General features: G+C 41.7%; 1 protein-coding gene across 1 annotated transcript in view; it reads left to right on the forward strand.

Annotated features, from left to right (window-relative positions):
* GABRG3 (gamma-aminobutyric acid type A receptor subunit gamma3) overlaps positions 1-22023 on the forward strand; it is a 530598-nt gene that overhangs the window by 442535 nt on the left and 66040 nt on the right. Inside the window, exon 6 of the mRNA XM_084610241.1 lies at positions 5361-5498. Coding sequence (XP_084466367.1) covers positions 5361-5498 — 138 coding nt within the window. The remainder of the gene's footprint in view (positions 1-5360; positions 5499-22023) is intronic.

The following is a 22023-nucleotide window of genomic DNA, read 5'->3' on the forward strand; positions in this document are numbered from 1 at the left end:
GGATTTATACTAAATATATATTACTTTTCCCCCCGATAGCTTTACAGAAGGGTAAAACTACTGCAAAGTGAGGCATTCACATGTTGCAAAACATTGTGCCCAACACATTAAAGGCCATATTCCTTCCTCACACTTTTCACACAATTCCTATTGACTTCAGATCAGTGGCAGTATTTGGCTTGAAGTGGAGAATACACAGGAAGCTAGGCCTTTTAATCGGTATTAATCTTCACCAGGGAATCCAGACAAGAAAAAGGAAAGATTAATCTCTGTTTGGAGACATTTGTAATAATCACGGAACTTTTCACCCATTGTTTTGCTGATTTTTCTGTTTTCTGTAGTGCAAAATCAAGGCAGGTGAAGCAAGTCGACTACTGTTTCTCATAGTTATTTTCAAAGCTAGACCTCCGCTTCTGCACAAATGATCTGGTTTCCATAGAAAGCATTGCAGTGTAAATGCAAAGAATAACTATAAAACATTCTAAATACATTGATTAAAAATACAGTGGAAGCAATTTAGAAAGATAGGGTGCGAATATGACCTTAAATTTTACAATAATAAAAGAGAAGTACAGTTAAAAAAAAAAACAACGTTGTATCTTCCTTTGGAAAACTCTCCTCCTTTCAGTTGGTTCATCTCCAAATCTGGCAAAGGTGTATTCAGTACTTAGTAATGTTTACTTTACTATTAGAATTAAAGATGACTGTACACTCTCTAAGATATTTTTGGAATCACATACACAAAATAAAGCATTTGTATGAATTAGAGTAGCAGACAGTTGTGTGTTTGGAAAAAGTAATCATGAAGGCATCAGGGACAAATGTGTCATTGGGCTCTTAAATAAATATCTGAACTTGCCATTAGAACATGACCGGACTTCGAAGAATCAACTGCTCATAATTCTGAACTTATATGAAACCTGGCAATCAAGATGTCATAAACTGACTTTAAGGCATTTAAATCTCATTCCTTCTGGGGCAAGGATTTATCACAGAATAGTAAACCATCCCAAATAAAAAAGCAAGATTCCAAATACACATGCTACTGATTGCTCAGCGTGGATGGCTGAATGCCACAAAGGCAAGAAGATAGGCTAATTCATTGCCCTCTGTTTCACTAGAGAAGTGGAAGGAGTTGTGAGATCACAAGACAATGAGACTGATCTTTCTTATATCCTTTGCCCAGATAATTCTAGGAAGTCATGGGTGGTGCCGCAGCCAAAGAACAGGTGGAATTTCAATTCCAGTGCTCCATTAAGTGAAAGAGCATATAGACCAAATCATTAGATGGCGTGCTATTGAAATTACAGAGTCCAGTTAATGGTGTGTACTTTTGATTCCAATGCTTAATCAAATTGGAAAATTTTGTCTATTTGGTGACCTGAATCTCAGTGAAAGATCAGGCTAGAGAGACAAATTTGTTCTATCCCACACTGGATGACATCTTCCAAAGTAGGTGCCCCCAAGTATTTACTCTTTTAGATGCCACAGGTGTTTTGGGGCAAATTTCACTACAGCCAAAAAGTGTCAAGTTAACCACAATTTTAACTCCTTTTATACAGTAGTCTCACCACAGACCTCTTTCTGGCATTACTAGTGCATCTGAGATCTTTCACAGGAAGATGGCAGAGCTACTGAAGCACCTGGAAAGGCTAGATATTTATACAGATAAACTAATACTTTGTGTACATCGCTGTACTGAAGAGGAACATGATTTAAAAAACCTGTGTAGTGTCTTTTGAAAACATAAAAATCTACAAGTCTGATGCTGTACAAAGTGAAAGAGCTTGTTGGGCTGGAAACAACTAGGAATTTTTGGTACCTCATATAATGAATAATGTAAAGTCTCAGATGCTGAGAAAGTAAGAAACTATTAAGTATTTGCAACCTCCTGAATCCATTCTGAAATTGAAAGAAATCCTAAGTATGATTCACTGTCTAGGTAGATGTGTGGTCAACCTGTCAGAAAATAATACCCTCTGAAAGAAGTGAAAAGTGAAAGCACTTAGCACTGGTGAAGAACACAAGAACAGTCATTCAATAGAGTGAAACAACTTCTGTTTAAGTCATAAGCATTTATCTTTTTTGATGTAAGTAAGCCAGCCATTCTAAGAGCAGATGCCTGCAACTCAGGATTAAGTTAGGTATTATTGCAAGGGCATGATGGTCAACTGAAGTCTGGTGCATATGGTTCCAGGACAATGACTGATGCTGAGGCTTGTTATGTTCAGATTGACTTTCTTTCACTGCAGTAAAAGCATCTGGAAATTCACAAAATACTGCAGGACTAGATCCTCTTAAACTTCTGACTGACCATATACTGCTCAGGACACTGACAAATAACGATGATGTGGATCATGTTTTAACTAGTCATTTTTTGAATGTGGCTGAAGGAATAATGAAGAATTCTCCCATAGACTTCTCAGAAATCATACATGACCTATTTTCAGATTACAGAATCTGAGTATTTTATGTGAAGCTTGTTTTGGGGTAGCACTTTGCCCTCAGTAGTTGTGCTGACTGGTGCTGAACTATGGATGTAGCAAGGATTCTGACGGGTTGAGTGATATTCTCATTTCCCCCACATCCCCACTCCTAAAGGGCAATATCAGGACCAAGAAGGGGTGGCAGATTTCAGTAAGGTATTGCTCTTACTTTCAAGTAAAGCAGTGATCCTATCATTGCAAATCAGTGAGAGAGCACATCATCCCTTAGAGTGTCTAGTATGCTATTTGATACTTCCTTTATGGATTGTGAGGACATGAGGAAGAGTCCCCCCAAATAATGTCAGTCTGAGAAGCTATTTAAGGTAAAAAGGGGAGCAAGTTTATTTCAATTAGAAGCATACACAGAGCAAATTCCAAACATGCACTCAGTCGTTAAGGAGGGGGTATTTAAAGCTTCACAGGATCTCTACTGCTCAAATATGTAGCATGGATCCAATGCCATAATCTGCCTGGCAAAAAATTACCCTCTAAATCCCCCACAAATCATTGCAGTATGAATTATCTTTTTGGTATTGGAATTCTTCTGCTAAAATTGAATGGGGACCTCAGTTGTGCAAACATTGATATAGAATATACGAACATTGCATTCTAAATTAACGTAGTCATTTAGGAAAGATCAGAAGTGAAGGACTTTTGGTTTTTTTCTTTGCTGTATTGGGATGGGGAATAAATAAGGGAGTCTTTATAATAATGGATTAAACTTTTAAGGAAATTCAAGAGAGGGATTATGCGGGAGCATGTTCTTTTCAGCACAAATATCAGGATGTAACAATGTTCAGCACAGAAAAGGAAAAATTATATTGAAAAAAACAAGTGGATTGTATTTAAATAGATGGGTTTTACTTTTCATTTTTCACATTGTAAAACTTTATCTTTTGATATACATCTACTTTAATAATTACCAGATGACTAATGGTTTATTAGGATATATATTAGAAAGCACAATATACTGGATTTCAAGGCCAGAACAGACCATTTTGATAATCACAATAGGAGTTAGATACTAGAAAATCACTGGGATCCACAAAGTCCAGGTTAGGCACCTACAATGAATGGGGAGAGATAAGGACCTTAGCCTGCAATTCACAAAAACCAGTGTGCTAGGCAGGCAGCTGGGGTGTGTGCTTAACCCCCTCTTGGTTAGGTGCCTATGCTGTTTCATCAGGAAGCTGAGAGGAAGATGGCAAGCTCCCTCATAATTTTAGCTCAGTGGTTAGGGTACTCACCTGGGATATGGGGGACTGCCAGTTCAACTCCACCCTCCACTTGAAGGGGACAAAGGATTCAAACTTGGCTCTGCCGCTGCTCAGCTGAGTGCCCTAACCGCTGGACTTTGGGCTATTCTGATATGAAGGCTCCTTCAGTCTATCCTGTTGAAGCTGTTACACTCTGGATAAATAATTAAAGAGCAACTGGAGCAGGTAGACTGAGCCCTGGTCTCCAAAATCCCAGGTGAGTTCCCTAACTACCAACCTATAAGAGTAATTTTCATGCTTGAGCTCTCGCTCGCTCGCTCGCTCATTCTCCAGTCCAAATGATGCTTCAAGTAGTTATCCAGAGTGCAACAACTTCAACCGGAGAGATTACAAAGGACCCCATACCAGAATATCTTGGAGCCCTATGGTGAGGACACTCACCTGAGAAGTGACAGATCCTAATTTAAATCTCCTCTTTCCCCTCAAGCGGAGGTGGGACTTGAAGTGGGGTCTTCCCACATCCCATTTGAGTACCCTAACCCATGGTCTGAAAGTTATGAAGTCCTCCCCTGCTCCAAACTGTTTTGTTTTACTTTACTTCTTTTATATGAACATAGAGGCCAAGTGAGTTTAGCTTCCTACAGGTCAGTGATCCCAAAACTGAAAGTTTGATGCCTAAAATAGGAATTTAGATGCCTAACCCCTTTTGTGTACCCAGGCCTATAGACTTAACTAGTGAGGGCATATTGTTCTTTTCTAGACATTCTTATTGTTATGGTTTTTACGAATACATTTCTGGAAGGTCTCTGCTCATTCAGATATAGAATTAAATATTCTGTAAATAAAGAAAGAAATGTAAATATTGGGCTGCCGAATTAATAATTATGAATTATTATTGTAGTGGTAAAAGAAGGCTTAAGCCCTTTCAGTTGTATGGATCATGTGATGATTACTACTTTTCCTGGCCTTTAAAACTAATCTGATTGAAACCACATTCTGACAAAAGCTTTGCTTAATTATTGTGTTTAATTGATTTGTGAAATATCATGGTATACACTGTTAATTTTAAAAAAATCTGTCTTGTTCAATGTTTTATTTTCCTTTTTGTTGTGAAACTTCTCGCATTCTGAAAGATTATTTGTAAAATAAACCACTACAGAGACTCTTCCACACTAAACTAATGTCATAACTCAAACATTTTTTGGCCAGAAACCTGAAAAATGTTTGGCCAAATAATACCATTTCTTAGTTTTCAGGCAAAAAAATTCAGTCTTGGTGTTTTTCAATTAAAAATAATAATAAAAAAAATCTAGGAAAGCAGATATTTACCACAAAAATATTTATTAGAAAACCCAATTTTCATTTAAAAAATTTCAGCAGAAAGTTTTTGACCGGCCCTAATTTGTCCTTTCCCCACAACTTCCTCTGAACTTTTATCTCTATAGAAATATATAAATGGGTACGTGAATGAATTAATAAAGTAATCTTTTAGGGCTATTGGCTCTTCTTGTCTATGCCATAAAACTCTCCTCTGCTGAATCGTATCAATAAAGTAACTGGAACAGACCCTCCAAGAGTTTTAACATTCTCAAAAATCATAAATAGATTTTTCCAACATCTCTTTAAGAAAGGTAACACTTTTTTAAAAAATTTGCAGATGGCTATCCTAAAGAAGAAATGGTTTACAGATGGAGGAAAAACTCAGTAGAAGCTGCAGACCAGAAATCGTGGAGACTCTATCAGTTTGACTTCATGGGTCTCAGAAATACTTCAGAAATTGTGAAAACCTCAGCAGGTAGGAACTGAATGAATGCTCACTTCTCAAGGTTAAGAAGTTCAATATATAGTTTTCTACACTCTGTGTATGACATGATCTCATCTGTGCCTTGAATCTGACAGGTTTCAGCAGTTCATCTACTACATTGCAATTTATTGTACGTTTGACTTTAATTGTGTTTATGTTTTAAACAGTCAGGTTATTCTCATGGCAAACTAAGGGCTAGTGCTTTCCAAAATATTAATTTCAGTGGGAACTTCAGATATTCAGGACTCTAACTCTGTAGGTGTCTAACTTTAGGGACCCAACTTTGAAAATGGTGCCCTTAAACTGCTAAAAAATATTGATTTTCAATCACAATTGATATTTATGAACTCAGAATAAAATGATGAAAAATATACAGGATACTATGTGCAGTGTGGAATGGACTGGGCATTTGTTGAAAGTTTGTTTTCATTTAAGTACACTTTGAATTCAGGGAATTACAGTCTTTACAAGTGTTCATTTGAAAAGTGCCAAAATCCAGACTTCAGTATAATTGACTATGTTTGGATTTCTAACAAAACCCTTCTCTCTTCCTCTCATCTCTTCATAGTATTACCAACCTAGGAATAATATTAACTTGCAGCTGCTGTTTACACTACATTTTAAGTTGCCACAATATGCTCATTCTGCAATTAGGTGTTATTAAATTATCCCTGCATTGAGACATATGTTCTGATCATTGATTTTTTTTTAAATAGCAAGCATCAAGAACATTGACTGATTATTATCTTAGCCCAGAGCATAGCAGTCGAGCTAATAAAATTAAACGTTTTCATGACTAGTTAATCTTTCATCTACTGTTTGAGTATTTTTCTTAATGTTTCAAAGGCATGGTACACCTCCAGCTGATGAATGTCTTTTTCCATTGACCTTATCAATTGATTTTAATTAAAACTTAATGGCCATTTTATTTCCACAGGAACCTTTTTCTGTCTAATAATAATAATAATTAATAATAAATGAACTATGCATTAAATGGCATAGATTGCTAAAATTGTAAAGTTAAACGTAACGCAATATAAACAATAGATGCCGCACTTGGTAGATTAAAAAACTCATAGAAGTCAACCACCATCTAAAGGTTATAAATGACACTGAAGTGTAAGCTACACATCAGTAAATGTGGCAAGTGGTATTAGTAGCAGTCTGCTGCTTTAATATTAACCAATTATGAATTTTTAAAAAGCAGAATTTAGGTGCATCTATATTATTTATTGCGGAACACTGTGGATAAAGAGTAAAACACACTGATCTATGGGCTTAACGTGGAAAATATATTGCTCATCCTCTTGCACCAGTAATGCATTCTCATGGCTGACAGATAGTTTTGTCATTGAAATGCAATTAATGTATTAGTAAATCTTTTGGGTATATGGTCTGGCTAAGGAGAGTGTTAACAAATGAAGCAAATGTAAAAGTTTGTTCTGCTATCTGAATAATGAATATGGATGTGTAAGTTCTTCAGGCAAGTTAACTGTGATCTGGGTGTTGGTAGATCAACGTCAAGCCCAGGATATGTTATGGTTCCAATATCTGTGACAGGAGGCATGAAACTAATTAGGAGAGATGGTGAGAAAGCTAGAGATAGTGTGAGTGACCTGCCGCTTCTATTCTGTGCTTACCAGGAGTCATGCCAGCCTGACAGTTTTCATCAAGAAATCTTGTTAAATGCTCAGAACGGTCCCATCTGAACTATGAAACTGCTGGCGGTATCCTAATAAATATGTGTATCTGCTCCATTTAAACAAGTCAGAAGCCAGCTTCACATAGTCATTTAAGATCACAAATAATAAATGAGGTAACAGGGCAAATTCCTTTTTATACTCCTCTTCATAGACTCCAAGTTATAATTTAAAGAAGCAGGAGAGCTGGCATTACCTTTTTTATCCCCATTACCGTTGCCACTTCTCAGTCATGCTTCTGAGCAAAAACCAACCACATAGCATGTCTTCTGGAGTCCATTTCTTTTCTGCCATTAGATATGAACTGTACACCAAATTTTCATGCACGAGCACTGACATGGGATACACTGATCTAACATTTTGATGTTCAGATGGGCACTTAAAATGAGCACTGATGCACTAAATACTGATTTGAGCTTCCAAATGTGGGATTTGCATACCATGGTGAGGTACCAATGTTTGAAAATTGTGCTGATCAAACCTGTCTATCCAGATTCTTATGTAGCCTTTGTCAGCATGATAGCTGAAAACCTGGTGTTTATGTGAAATTTTTAAAATGCCAATCTGAAGTAGAGGGAATTCCTTATAAAACAGTGAGGGGTGCCTCAAAGAGAGGTTTTCTCTATCCAGATATTTATTGAGTGGATCGGTATTGCTGGCTTTTCAGTATTTGAACATAAGAATATAAGAATGGCCATACGGAGTCAGAGCGATGGTCCATCTAATTCAGTATCCTGTCTTCCAATAGTGGCCAATGCCAGGTGCTTCAATCAGAATGAACAGAACAGGGCAATTATCAAGTGATCCATCCCCCATTGTCCAGTCCCAGCAGCTGGCAGTCAGGGACTAGGGACACCCAGAGCATGGGGTTGCATCCCTGACCATCTTGGCTAATAGCCTTTGATGGACCTATCCTCCATGTACTTACCTGATTCTTTTCTGAACACATTAATAGTTTTGGCCTTCACAGCATCCCTTGGCAATGAGTTATTTGGGTTATTGGGTGATTTGTATCACTAGATGATGCAATCTTTCAGTATGATGTATTCCACAAATTAGTCAAAATTTCCTACAGATTCCCAAAGGCCCTAATGTTCTGCAAGATCTCATTGTCATCAAAATTAAACAAATAACTGGTTAGGTTGTAGATGGGCCCAAAGGAAATAAACATAACTACCAACTAAATAATAAAATATAAAGCAAATTATTAAATTAAGATACAGAAAAGTTACAATATGCTAGAGATTTTGGGCAATCATATCAGGGAAGAGGGAGATGATAGTTCCTCAACTGTAAGCTCTTTGGGGCAGGGACCATCTTTTTGTTCTGTGTTTGTATAGTACCTAGCACAGTGGGGCACTGGCCCATGACTTGGGCTTCTAGGTACTATACTAAATATACATAAAAAATAATAATGACTTTGGGCCATCATGATAGCAGAAACTGTTGCCAAACTGGAGGTACTGTTTTTTGTTTGTTTTTTTTTTAAAGGAGCACCAAAAATTGTAAGGGGGATATAGAAATTAATTTACAAGTAACAAAATGAAATGTATATAGGCCAGTGATTCAGCTGGTGTCATTAGGCGGAGAGACAAGCTGAAGATCTCACTCATTTATTTTGGCTCACAGATGAGTGTGGGAGGTGCTGGCAGTCTACAAATATATGAAGGATGTGAAAACCAAATCTCTGAACTTGCATGAGGGGAACTCTCTCTGTGGGGGCCCAAATATACTGTAGGAAACAGTCTTGCATTCCCAAGAGATAGACTCACTAGCCTAATGTCTTTTTCACTTCTAATGTATATGTTTCTGACATTTTTATGACACAGTTACTTCCTTCCAGAATTGTGAGTGTAATGTGAGACCTTTGTCAGTATCACCAGTATACTGGTCTGTCTGTCTCTATATTCTCTTCAGCAACCTTGCAGCATGAGTGCTGATAGTCTGTACAGGAACATACTGCCATCGTGGCCAGTCTGTGTATAACCCATTCCCTGTAATATAATTTAGCCCATCAAGTGACCACTTCATCAGCTTAGCAAAGACCAGAGACAACATTCCATTAAACCTTTCTCTTTTAGAGATGTACATGCATTTTGTGTAATTGAAGACATGGGCAGGGTTTTACAAGTAACAAGATGGTTGCTATGAGGACTTCACAATTACTGGAATCTAAACAAGAAAATCAATGTCCAAAATCATCAGAGGCTTAAAGCACAGCCAAGGTGATGTGCACTCAGGGGGAAGAGTAATCTGGGGTTTAATGACTTTTGCCGGCCAAAGAAAATTTTTATCTCTATAAACAGAGGTGGTCCTAGGCTTTTTGTCTGCCAAGTGAAAAACATTTTCAGTACCTCCCACTCCATCCAACCCCTGCACCAGCTGAGAAAAAAAAAATCTGAACCCTGGACAATCAGCAGAGCAAAAAAAGGGCAGCCAATCATAAGGGAGCAAAAAACAACCCCCAAACCATGAAAAGTACAGTGCTCTCTGGAAGTTGGCATGTAGGGCAACCACTCTGCCCAGCCACCCCTAGAGAACTGGTCCTGAGTATAAGGCCATCGGGAGAAATATTAGGCTTGTTGAAAACAGCATGAATACTATTTAGCCCTCTAGGACTGGGCTGTGGGAAAGGGTGACTACACATGAGAAAAAAAAATCTTTTGTTCTTTTATATCAGGGTAACCCTGTTGCAGTGCAAGTTTTTGTAATCCTTAAACCCAGGTTCAGTGTGCTGGCTGTGAATCACTTAAGTGTTAGCTTTTAGAGCATCATCATTTAAAAACACAATAGGCAAAAGGAAAGCAGGGGTCTGAAGGGGAAGAGGAAGCTGAGGGGGAGCAGTTGCTGAGGGATCATGGGTGCCACTATAGTGTTGCTCTTCATTGCTCTCTAGTCTCCTCTCCTCCCCTTCAAGCGTCTACCTCCTTTTTCCCCACTCAGGGTTTTATAACATTAAATCAACCCAAATACAGAGAGAGATTGGCTTCTTGACATCACATAACTCATATTTGCACTCACTTAAGGCCCTTTTAATCTGCCAAACTTGTGCAGTGATGGGGCCTTAGCCTTGGTCTACACTAGGAGTTGAGGTCGAATTTAGCAGCGTTAAATCGATTTAACCCTGCACCCGTCCACATGACGAAGCCCTTTTTTTCGACTTAAAGGGCTCTTAAAATCATTTCCTTACTCCACCCCCAACAAGGGTATTAGCGCTGAAATCGGCCTTGCTGGGTCAAATTTGGGGTACTGTGGACACAGTTAGACGGTATTGGCCTCCGTGAGCTATCCCAGAGTGCTCCATTGTGACTGCTCTGGACAGCACTCTCAACTCAGATGCACTGACCAGGTAGACAGGAAAAGGCCTGCAAACTTTTGAATTTCAATTTCCTGTTTGGCCAGCGTGGCAAGCTGCAGGTGACCATGCAGAGCTCATCAGCAGAGGTGACCATGATGGAGTCCCAGAATTGCAAAAGAGCTCCAGCATGGACCAAACGGGAGGTACGGGATCTGATCACTCCATGGGGAGAGGAATCCGTGCTCTCAGAACTACGTTCCAGTTTCCAAAATGCCAAAACATTTCTCAAAATCTCCCAGGGCATGAAGGACAGAGGCCATAACAGGGACCCGAAGCAGTGCCGCATGAAACTTAAGGAGCTGAGGCAAGCCTACCAGAGAGGCGAACGGCCGCTCCGGTTCAGAGCCCAAAACATGCCACTTCTATGATGAGCTGCATGCCATTTTCGGGGGTTCAGCCACCACTACCCCAGCCGTGTTGTTTGACTCCTTCAATGGAGATGGAGGCAACACGGAAGCAGGTTTTAGGGATGAGGAAGATGATGGTGATGATGATGATGAGGTTGTAGATAGCTCACAGCAAGCAAGTGGAGAAACCGGTTTTCCCGACAGCCAGGAACTGTTTCTCATCCTGCACCTGGAGCCAGTACCCCCCAGATCCACCCAAGGCTGCCTCCCAGACCTGCCAGGCAGAGAAGGGACCTCTGGTGAGTGTACCTTTTTAAAATACTATACATGGTTTAAAAGCAAGCATGTTTAATGATTAATTTGCCCTGGCATTCGCGGCTCTCCTGGATGTACTCCCAAAGCCTTTGCAAAAGGTTTCTGGGGAGGGCAGCCTTATTCCATCCACCATGGTAGGACACTTTACCACTCCAGGCCAGTAGCACGTACTCGGGAATCATTGTAGAACAAAGCTTTGCAGTGTATGTTTGCTGGCATTCAAACAACATCCATTCTTTATCTCTCTCTGTTATCCTCAGGTGGGTGACATCATTCATGGTCACCTGGTTGAAATAGGGTGCTTTTCTTAAGGGGACATTCAGAGGTGCCTGTTCCTGCTGGGCTGTTTGCCTGTGGCTGAACAGAAATGTTCCCCACTATTAGCCATGGGGAGGTGGAGGGACTAGCCACGTGCTGGGGGGAGGCAAAATGCGACCTTGGAACAAAAGCACATGTGCTATGTATATAATGTTAACAGCTAGGTTTACTGTGAAAGAGTGTACCCATTCTTCTATAAAATGTGTCTTTTTAAATACCACTGTCCCTTTTTTTTTCTCCACCAGCTGCATGTGTTTCAAGGATCACAGGATCTTCTCCTTCCCAGAGGCTAGCTAAGATCAGAAGGCGAAAAAAATGCACTCGCGATGAAATGTTCTCTGAGCTCATGCTGTCCTCCCACACTGACAGAGCACAGACGAATGCATGGAGGCAGACAATGTCAGAGTGCAGGAAAGCACAAAATGACCGGGAGGAGAGGTGGCAGGCTGAAGAGAGTAAGTGGCGGGCTGAAGAGAGGGCTGAAGCTAAAAGGTGGCAGCAGCGTGATGAGAGAAGGCAGGACTCAACGCTGAGGCTGCTGGAGGATAAAACTAATATGCTGCAGCGTATGGTTGAGCAGCAGGAAAGGCAGCAGGAGCACAGACCACTGCTACAGCCCCTGTGTAACCAACCGCCCTCCTCCCCAAGTTCCATAGCCTCCTCACCCAGATGCCCAAGAGCGTGGTGGGGGGGCCTCCGGCCACCCACCCACTCCACCCCAGAGGATTGTCCAAGCAACAGAAGGATGGCATTCAATAAGTTTTAAAGTTTTAAACTTTTAAAGTGCTGTGTGGCCTTGTCCTTCCCTCCTCCACCACCTCTCCTGGTGCATATCTCCTCCACCACCCCTCCTGGGCTACCTTGGTAGTTATCCCACTATTTGTGTGATGAATTAATAAAGAATGCATGAATGTGAAGCAACAATGACTTTATTGCCTCTGCAAGCGGTGATCAAAGAAAGGAGGGGAGGGTGGTTAGCTTACAGGGAAGTAGAGTGAACCAAGGGGCGGGGGGTTTCATCAAGGAGAAACAAAAATAACTTTCACACCGTAGCCTGGCCAGTCATGAAACTGGTTTTCAAAGCTTCTCTGATGCGGACTGCGCCCTCCTCTGCTCTTCTAACCACCCTGGTGTCTGGCTGTGCGTAACCAGCAGCCAGGCGATTTGCCTCAACCTCTCACCCTGCCATAAATGTCTCCCCCTTACTCTCACAGATATTGTGGAGCACACAGCAAGCAGTAATAACAGTGCGAATATTGGTTTCGCTGAGGTCTGACCGAGTCAATAAACTACACCAGCACACTTTTAAATGTCCAAATGCACATTCTACCACCATTCTGCACTTGCTCAGCCTGTAGTTGAACAGCTCCTGACTACTGTTCAGGCTGCCGGTGCATGACTTCATGAGCCATGGCATTAAGGGGTAGGCTGGGTCCCCAAGGATAACTACAGGCATTTCAACATCCCCAAGGGTTATTTTCTGGTCTGGGAATAAAGTTCCTTCCTGCAGCTTTTGAAACAGACCAGAGTTCCTGAAGATGTGAGCATCATGTACCTTTCCCGTCCATCCCACGTTGATGTTGGTGAAACGTCCCTTGTGATCCACCAGTGCTTGCAGCACTGTTGAAAAGTACCCCTTGCGGTTTATGTACTCGCCAGCTTGGTGCTCCAGTTCCAAGATAGGGATATGGGTTCCGTCTATGGCCCCACCACAGTTAGGGAATCCCATTGCAGCAAAGCCATCCACTATGATTTGCAATTTCCCAGGGTCACTACCCTTGATATCAGCAGATCTTTGATTGCGTTGGCTACTTGCATCACAGCACCCCCCACAGTAGATTTGCCCACTCCAAATTGATTCCCGACTGACCTGTAGCTCTCTGGTGTTGCAAGCTTCCACAGGGCTATTGCCACTCGCTTCTCAACTGTGAGGCCTGCTCTCATCTTGGTATTCTTGCGCCTCAGGGCAGGGGAAAGTAAGTCACAAAGTTCCATGAAAGTGCCCTTACGCATGCGAAAGTTTCGCAGCCACTGGGAATCGTCCCAAACCCGCAACACTATGCAGTCCCACCAGTCTGTGCTTGTTTTCCGAGCCCAGAATCGGTGTTCCACCGCATGAACCTGCCCCATTAGCACCATGATGCCCACATTGCCAGGGCCTGTGCTTTGAGAGAAGTCTGTGTCCATGTCCTCAGCACTCTCGTCACTGTGCTGACGTCACCTACTCGCCCGGTTTCGCTTTGCCAGTTTCTGATGCTGCATATACTGCTGGATAGTGCGTGTGGTGTTTAATGTGCTCCTAATTGCCAAAGTGATCTGAGCAGGCTCCATGCTTGCCGTGGTATGGCGTCTGCACAGAAAAAAGGCGTGGAACAATTGTCTGCCATTCCCTTGATGGAGGGAGGGGTGACTGACGACATGGCTTACAGGGTTGGCTTACAGGGAATTAAAATCAACAAAGGGTTTGGCTTTGCGAGAAACTGAATGGCCCCCTCAAGGATAGAACTCAAAACTGGGTTTATCAGGCCGTTGATTTCACGGAGGGAGGGAGGAGAAAATGAATACAAAACAAATCTAGTTTATTTCTTGTTTTGAGCCACTTCATCTATCTTTATACATCTTACTGGCAGCAGACTGTGCAGTACGACCATTAGCCATCATCATCTCCTGGGTGCTCGGCAGAAGACGGTGCAGTATGACTGCTGGCCACTGTCTTCTGCTGGCTGCTGATTAAAAGACAGTGCACTGCCGGTCGGCCTCAATCGCCATGAGACGAAACTTAAAAGGGAAATGACCTGGCTGAGTTACTCCCATGTTTGCCCAAGCACCCCGACCTCATCAAGGTCAGTTAAAAGAGTTAAAAGGACTACGTCGATGACGGCTACCAGTATACTGCACTGTCTGCTGCCAAAAGGTAATAAACTGCTGCTGTGTAGCAATGCAGTACCGCGTCCACCAGCACCCAGGAGACATATGGTGTCGGTTAGCTGAGCAGGCTCCATGCTTGCCGTGGTTTGGCGTCTGCACAGGTAACTCAAGAAAAAAGGCACAAAACGATTGTCTGCCCTTGCTTTCACAGAAGGAAGGAGGAAAGGGGGGCCTTACAATATGTACCCAGAACCACCCGCGACAATGTTTTAGCCCCATCAGGCACTGGGATTTCTATCCAGAATTCAAATAGGCGGCGGAGACTACAGGAACTGTGGGATAGCTACCCACAGTGCAATGCTCTGGAAGTCGACGGTTGCCTCGGTACTGTGGACACACTCCGCCGACTACATGCACTTAGAGCATTTGTGTGGGGACACACACAATTGACTGTATAAAAACGCTTTCTACAAAACCGACTTCTATAAATTTGACCTAATTTTGTAGTGTAGACATACCCTTAGTGTAAATAAGAACTAGGCTCATTAACTAACAATACAAATAGCTTAGTAATGCTCAGAACAAAAGCTTTGTTAACTAATCATTAAAACCAAGAGGTGCTGCTCAAAGCAACATGTACTTTTGCACACATTATAAAAAATCCTCAAACATTACAAAACATGGCAATCACCAGCTAAGGTTATAAGTACACAAATTCATGTCTTTTAAAATAATGTGTGGTTTGGGGAGCAATAATTTGGGGGAGCAACTCGTAACCTTAGCTGTTAACTAATGATTTTTATTTGGGAATATAGACACACACATACACAAAGACACTTTTTCTAGTTCTGTGCTAATCGCTGTCAGTAAAATGTTCTGTTTTAGGAAACAAAGATATTAATAACTATGAAAAGGCACATTTCCTGAAAAAGTCCTGAAATGCATTTGTGCTTATTTACGACTCTTGTATTCAAATATTTGAATGGCGGAGAAATTGGCTGGCAATATAAATATTAAAATAGCTTAAATTATACAAGCATGGAAATTCAATAAGTAAAACTATTCTGTTAAATTTCTACATTCTCTTAGCTGCCTTATTCAAGCTGCACTACAAGGAGTGCTGTCTCTTTAGAACACCAGTGAAGGGAAATTTTTGTGTTAAGAAGATTGTCTGCTTGGGATTTGGAAACAACATAGCCCTAGATTTCAGAGTAACAGCCGTGTTAGTCTGTATTTGCAAAAAGAAAAGGAGTACTTGTGGCACCTTAGAGACTAACCAATTTATTTGAGCATGAGCTTTCGTGAGCTACAGCTCACTTCATCGAATGCATACCGTGGAAACTGCAGCAGACTTTATATATACACAGAGAATATGAAACAATACCTCCTCCCACCCCACTGTCTTGCTGGTAATAGCTTATCTAAAGTGATCATCAGGTTGGGCCATTTCCAGCACAAATCCAGGTTTTCTCACCCTCCACCCCCCCACACAAATTCACTCTCCTGCTGGTGATAGCCCATCCTAGATGTTGTCTGCAAACAGATTGCCAGCCCAGACCTGGGGGAGTGGGCCATTGTGATAGTGTGGAATTTGTAATGAGCTTACTCCACAGAACTGAAGGCATTTTAGAGCCAGTTCAATCACATGTGTAAGGCATGACTGTGTTCAGGTTTGCATGCAGTATTGTAGCAGTGTTGGTCCCAGGATTTTCAGATATATGTGTGGCAGCCTGTATGCTAGGCACTTCCTATCCACAACTACAAAGTCTTGCATTGAAGAAAAGAGCTTGTATTATTAGTGAAAGAAAAACATGGTCCAAGATCCTACAGTTTGTCACTATAGTATAGCCATTTTTAATTGTCTTTTTTGCCACGCCCACTCCAAAGCTAGGTGCTCGTTCTAAAGACATTTATTTAATGACTATTCATGAAGCTCAATTGTTTATTAAATGTCAGTGACATTTTCAAAGCACTGGTGGTTCCCAACTGTGTCCTGATGGCACATCAAAGGGTGCTTGTCACATGAGTGCTCTTTACAGGACAAGCACTGTGGGGCGTGTTCTCTCTTTTAAATGCCTGACTTGAAAAGATCCAGCACAGGGATACATCAGCAAGACATTCCATGGGGTTAACCTCTAATGATGTGATCATTTGAGGCAGAAAAATGGGGTCTCAAAAATGTTTCATATCATCCAAAAACAGCACTTGTTTCTAACAGCTTTACACTCTGCGGGAGCCCAGTCTATTTCAGCCAGGGCATACTGAAACCCCAAGCCCTTTAGCATTAAAGTGAAATTGCTGGGAAAACTTGGATTTCAGGACATCAGAGCCAGATTCTGGACCATGGGACTGCATACACAGAGTGTGTCTCCCCCTCAAAGATCTCATGTTTCTATATGGAAGGTATTCTGTGACCTCGTACACCTCAATATCTGGACTCTGCAGAGGGCCCTCCAATTGCTCAGGGATCCATCGGAGGGGAAGGGCAGTCAGTGAGAGTTGAAGTGTACAACAGCATTATATTGGCTTCCTTATATCCAAGTGTGGCATCCAATGAGCTGTATCTCCCCCAGTGAGTCTAGATTAATTGACCTTCAGCGTCCTCTGGTGTCTAGCACATGCTAATAGGGTGGGGTGCACCAGGAGACTCTAGCCCTCCTATTAAACCCACTAAGAGTGATTTTGATTATAGAGAAACTTTACTTATTTCACTCTAAGCGGGTCGCTATGATTTTAATCCTGACAGTGTTTCTTTACTGAGTTTGTATATTGGTTTAGGTGGGAAAATATGCTATGTAAGTCTCCATAAATGTAAGGGAGATGCTTATTTATTATGTATTTTCTCCTCTCCTCATATAGGACCAGATTCTGCCCAACCCCTAACTTGGGGTCACAGTGGGGTTGAAAGGGACAAAGAGCTTCCCCTTCCATGACTTATGTAAGGCCTGGGCAAAATTAAATCCCCAACAGAGAGACTGTTCCCTCCTGATGTCTATGGGAACCATGGCTGCACCTCCTCACGTGCTGGCCTGAACACAGGAGGACTAAGTGTCACACATCCCCCAAAGGGATATCACAGGGTCAACTCTCTGAGGCAAAAAGTTTCCAGCTGCTCACCTCTGCGGCAGCGCAGCTCCCCTCCCCCTTTTATGCCCTTCCTTCAGATTCAGCGAATTCTCAGAGCTGTGAGGCCGAAGATAACATTCAGAAGCAGAGGTCTGCTTTTGGGTTATTGGAATTAGGGATTGAATTTTAGGCTTGGCAAACCTATAAACTGTTTTTTAGGTTTGCAGGATTAATGTGATCCATTTAAATTTACACACTTCTATTCCGATCATTGAAACTCATAGCTTTGTTTTGTTTTCCTCCCAAAAGAAATTCAATTTTAGACCAGAATTGGCCCTCTAGACTCTTAGACTTTAAGGTCAGACGGGATCAACAGGATCATCTAGTCTGACCTCCTGCATATTGCAGGCCACAGAACTTCACCCACTCCTGAAATAGACCCCTAACCTCTGGCTGCTTTACTGAAGTCCTCAAATCATAGTTTAAAAACTTCAAGTTACAGAGAATTCATCATTTACACTAGTTTAAATCTGCAAGTGACCCATGCCCTGTGCTGCAGAGGAAGGCGAAAAACCCTCAGGGTTTCTGCCAATCAATCATGGGGGAATGTTCCTTCCTGGCCCCAAATATGGTCATCAGTTAGATTCTGAGCCTGTGGGCAAGACCCACCAGGCAGATACCTGGGAAAGAATTCTCTATAGTACCTCAGAGACCTCCCCATCTAGTGTCCCATCTCCAGCAGTTGGGGATTTTTGCTACTGGCAGTTGCAGATGGGCCACATGCCATTGTAGACAGTCCTGTCATACCATCCCCTCCATGAACTTATCAACCTCAGTCTTGAAGTCAGTTAGGTTTTTTGCCCTCACTGCTCCCCTTGGAAGGCTGTTCCAGAACTTCACTCCTCCACATTGGTGCTTAACTTAAATAATTCTTCACCTTCCCTGGTAATTATCCCTCTGATGTATTTATAGAGAGCAATCATATCTCCCCTCAGCCTTCTTTAGGTTAGGTTAAACAAGCCAAGCTCTTTGAGTCTCCTCTCATAAGGTAAGTTTTCCATTCCTTGGATCCTCCTAGTAGCCCTTCTCTGAACCTGTTTCAGTTTGAATTCATCCTTCTTAAGCATGGGAGACCAGAACTGCACACAGTATGAGGTTTTACCAGTGCCTTGTGTAATGGTACTAACACTTCCCCGTCTGTACTGGAAATATCTCATCTGATGCATCCTAGGATTGCCTTAGCCTTTTTCACAGCCACATCACATTGATGGCTCATTGTCATCCTGAAATCAATGAATACACCCAGGTCTTTTTCCTCCTCTGTCTCTTCCAACTGATAAGTTCCCAGTTTATAGCAAAAATTCTTGTTGTTAGTCCCTAAATGCATGACCTTGCACTTTGCACTATTGAATTTTATCTCATTACTATTACTCCAGTTTACAGGGTCATCCAGATCTTCTTGTATGAAATTCTGATACTACTCTGTATTGGCAATACCTCCCAATTTTGTGTCATCCACAGATTTTATTAGCACACTCCCACTTTTTGTGCCAAGGTCAGTAATAAAAATGTTAAATAAGATTGGTCCCAAGACAGATCCCTGAGGAACTCCACTAGTAACCTCCCTCCAGCCTCACAGTCCACCTTTCAGTATGACCCTTTGTAGTCACCCCTTTAACCAGTTTCTTATCCGCCTTTCAATTCTCATATTAATCCCCAACTTCTCCAATTTAACTAATAAATTCCAATTTCGAACTGTATCGAATGCCTGACTGAAATCCGGGTAGATTAGATCTACTGCATTTCCTTTGTCTAGAAAATCAGTTATCTTGTCAAAGAAGGAGATCAAGTTGGTCTGGCATGATCTACCTTTTGTAAAACCATGTTGTATTTTATCCCAATTACTGTTCACTGGTATGTCCTCAACTACTTTCTTTTCAAATTTTTTTCCAACACCTCACATACAATTGAAGTCAAACTAACAGGCCTGCAGTTTCCTGGATCACTTTTTTCCCTTTCTTAAAAATAGGAACTATATTAGCAATTCTCCAGTCACAGGGTATGACCCCCAGAGTTTACAGATTCATTAAAATCCTTGCTATTGGGCTTTCAATTTCTTTGAAATTCAATTTCAATTTTTATGAAAGTTCATTTAATATTCTTGGATGGGGATTACTCAAGCCCTTCCGATTTAGTCCCATTAAGCTCTATCTCCATATCTTCATTCCCATAGTCACTCTGCCACTACCTCTAAGATCTTCATTAGCCTCATTAAAACCTGAGGCAAGGTATTTGTTAGGTGTTGGGCCATACCTATATTATCTTTAACCTCCACCCCATCCTCTGCTTAGCGATCACACATCTTCTTGCCTTGTTTTCCTCTTATTTCTATGGCTATAGGATCTTTTCCTTTTGGTTTTAATTCCCTTTGCAAGGTTCAACTCTGCTAGGCTTTTGGCAGTTCTCACTTTATCCCTACACTTTCTGACCTCCAAGAGGTAGCGTTCCTTGTTTGTCCCTCCCATTTTCCATTCCTTGTAGGCTTTCTGCTTTCTCTTAATCACCTGTTTGAGATGCTTGCTCATCCATCTTAGTCTTCAACCCTTCTGTATGATTTCCCCCCCTTGCTTGGGATGCAGGCTTCAGATAGCTTCTGCTACTCTAATTTAAAGTAATTCCAAGCCTCTTCTACATTCAGATCCTTGTGTTCTTTGGTCCAGTCCACTTCCCTAACTAATTCCCTTAATTTCTTAAAGTTAGCTCTTTTGAAATCAAGGATCCTAGTTGCAGATCTGTTTGTGTTTATCATTCCATTTAGTTCAAACTGAATTAACTCATGATAACTTGAACCAAGGTTATTCTCCACAATCAGTTCTCTGTGAGCTCCTCACTACTCACCAATACCAAATCTAAAATGGCATCACCTCTTGTTGGTCCAGTGACTATTTGGTGAATAAATCTGTCAGCTATCCCATCCAGGAAAATCTGGGACCTACTACTATTAGTAGCACTTGTCCTCCAATCTATATCTGGGAAGTTAAAGTCTCCCGTAATCACACATTTACAGTAGTATTTATTTAACTAAGAACATGAAAGTGGTCTTTATCCATATTCAAACTAGATTCTGGTGGTCTGTAACACACCCCAAGCACTATAACAGAGGAACCTCTAGTACCTTTCGTCGCCAATTTGATTGGCCCCAACAGACTTTGTCTTATCAATTCTATCACTTCTAATTTCCTTATAGTCTACTTCATCATTAATATAAAATGCTACTCCACCACATTTGCCTTGGTTTCTGTCTTTCCTGAGCAGCACATACCTTTCAATACCTGTTCTCCAGTTATGAGTACTATTCCACCATATTTCTGTTATCCCTATAATATCTGGTTTCACTTCCTGCATCAGTAGTTCTAGTTCCTCCATTTTGTCACCCAGGGTCCTTGCATTGGTGTACAAGCATCTTAACTGTTGCTGCTTGGCTTTGCTCACATTCCTCGCCTGAGTGGTTGCAGTCATTTTACTGCTAGTGTCACCTATCTGACTGTTATCAGCACTGTCCTTCCTCTTAATGTCCATTCTCCTACCCCTTGCTGTTCCTTTCTCCATTGCTGTATCCTTCCTTACTTGATTTTCCTCCCTCTCAATGTTAAAATCAGGCATGGAGATTACATGAGCATCTCCCAACAGTTTCCCTGAGTTCCTAGTTTAAAGCTATTTTAATGAGTTGTGCCAACCTCCATCCCAGAATTCTATTTCCCTCCCTACTCACATGTAGTCCATCCCATGAGAACTGTCCTCTGTCCGTGAATGCCTCCCAGTGGTCAAACATCCCAAAGCCCTCCTTATAGCACCACTGCCGGAGCCATCTGTTGATCATCATAATCTTGTCTCGCTTTTGTTCTCCTCCTCTAGAGATAGGCAGAACCCCACTGAAGATCACCTGAGCCTCCATTTCCTTAAGCGTCTTCCCCCGCCTGGCATAGTCTCACCTGATATGTTCCAGCAAGAATCTAGCTGTGTCATTTGTTCCCATATGAAGGGTCCTCTTCAGCCTCAGGTTCACATCCCATATCTTAGCTCCCTGCAGACAGCACACCCTTCTGTTCTCCGGATTAGCTCTGGTGACAGGCCTGTCTGTTCTTCTTAGTAGGGAGTCCCCAATCACATAGACCTGCCTTTTCCTGGTGATGGTGTGATTCTCCAGCCTTCCTTCTGTTCTTTCTATCCATGAGTCCTCTTGTCTTTTATTCCCCCTTGCAATCTTCTGAAAGTCACCCTGTATCCTGCTGGGGCTCTGAACTCTGGGTATCTCCACTGGCTTTTCTCTTCTTCTTACAGGAGTAGTCACTCTTCTCTTTTTCCTTGCCCCACCTCCTTCAGTTACTGCCTGCTGTGCCACTTCTTCACTCTCCAACTCGGCAAACCTGTTCCTGAGCTCTGTTTCTCCTTCACTAGCTGGTCTTCTCCTCTGCCTGGTTCTTGTAGTTACATGTTTCCACTGACCACTTTCCTCACACAGCAGTATCTCCTCTGAGTTCTTC

This window comes from Lepidochelys olivacea (assembly GCF_965140295.1).
Source record: "Lepidochelys olivacea isolate rLepOli2 genome assembly, chromosome: 1".
NCBI classification, from domain to species: domain Eukaryota; kingdom Metazoa; phylum Chordata; order Testudines; family Cheloniidae; genus Lepidochelys; species Lepidochelys olivacea.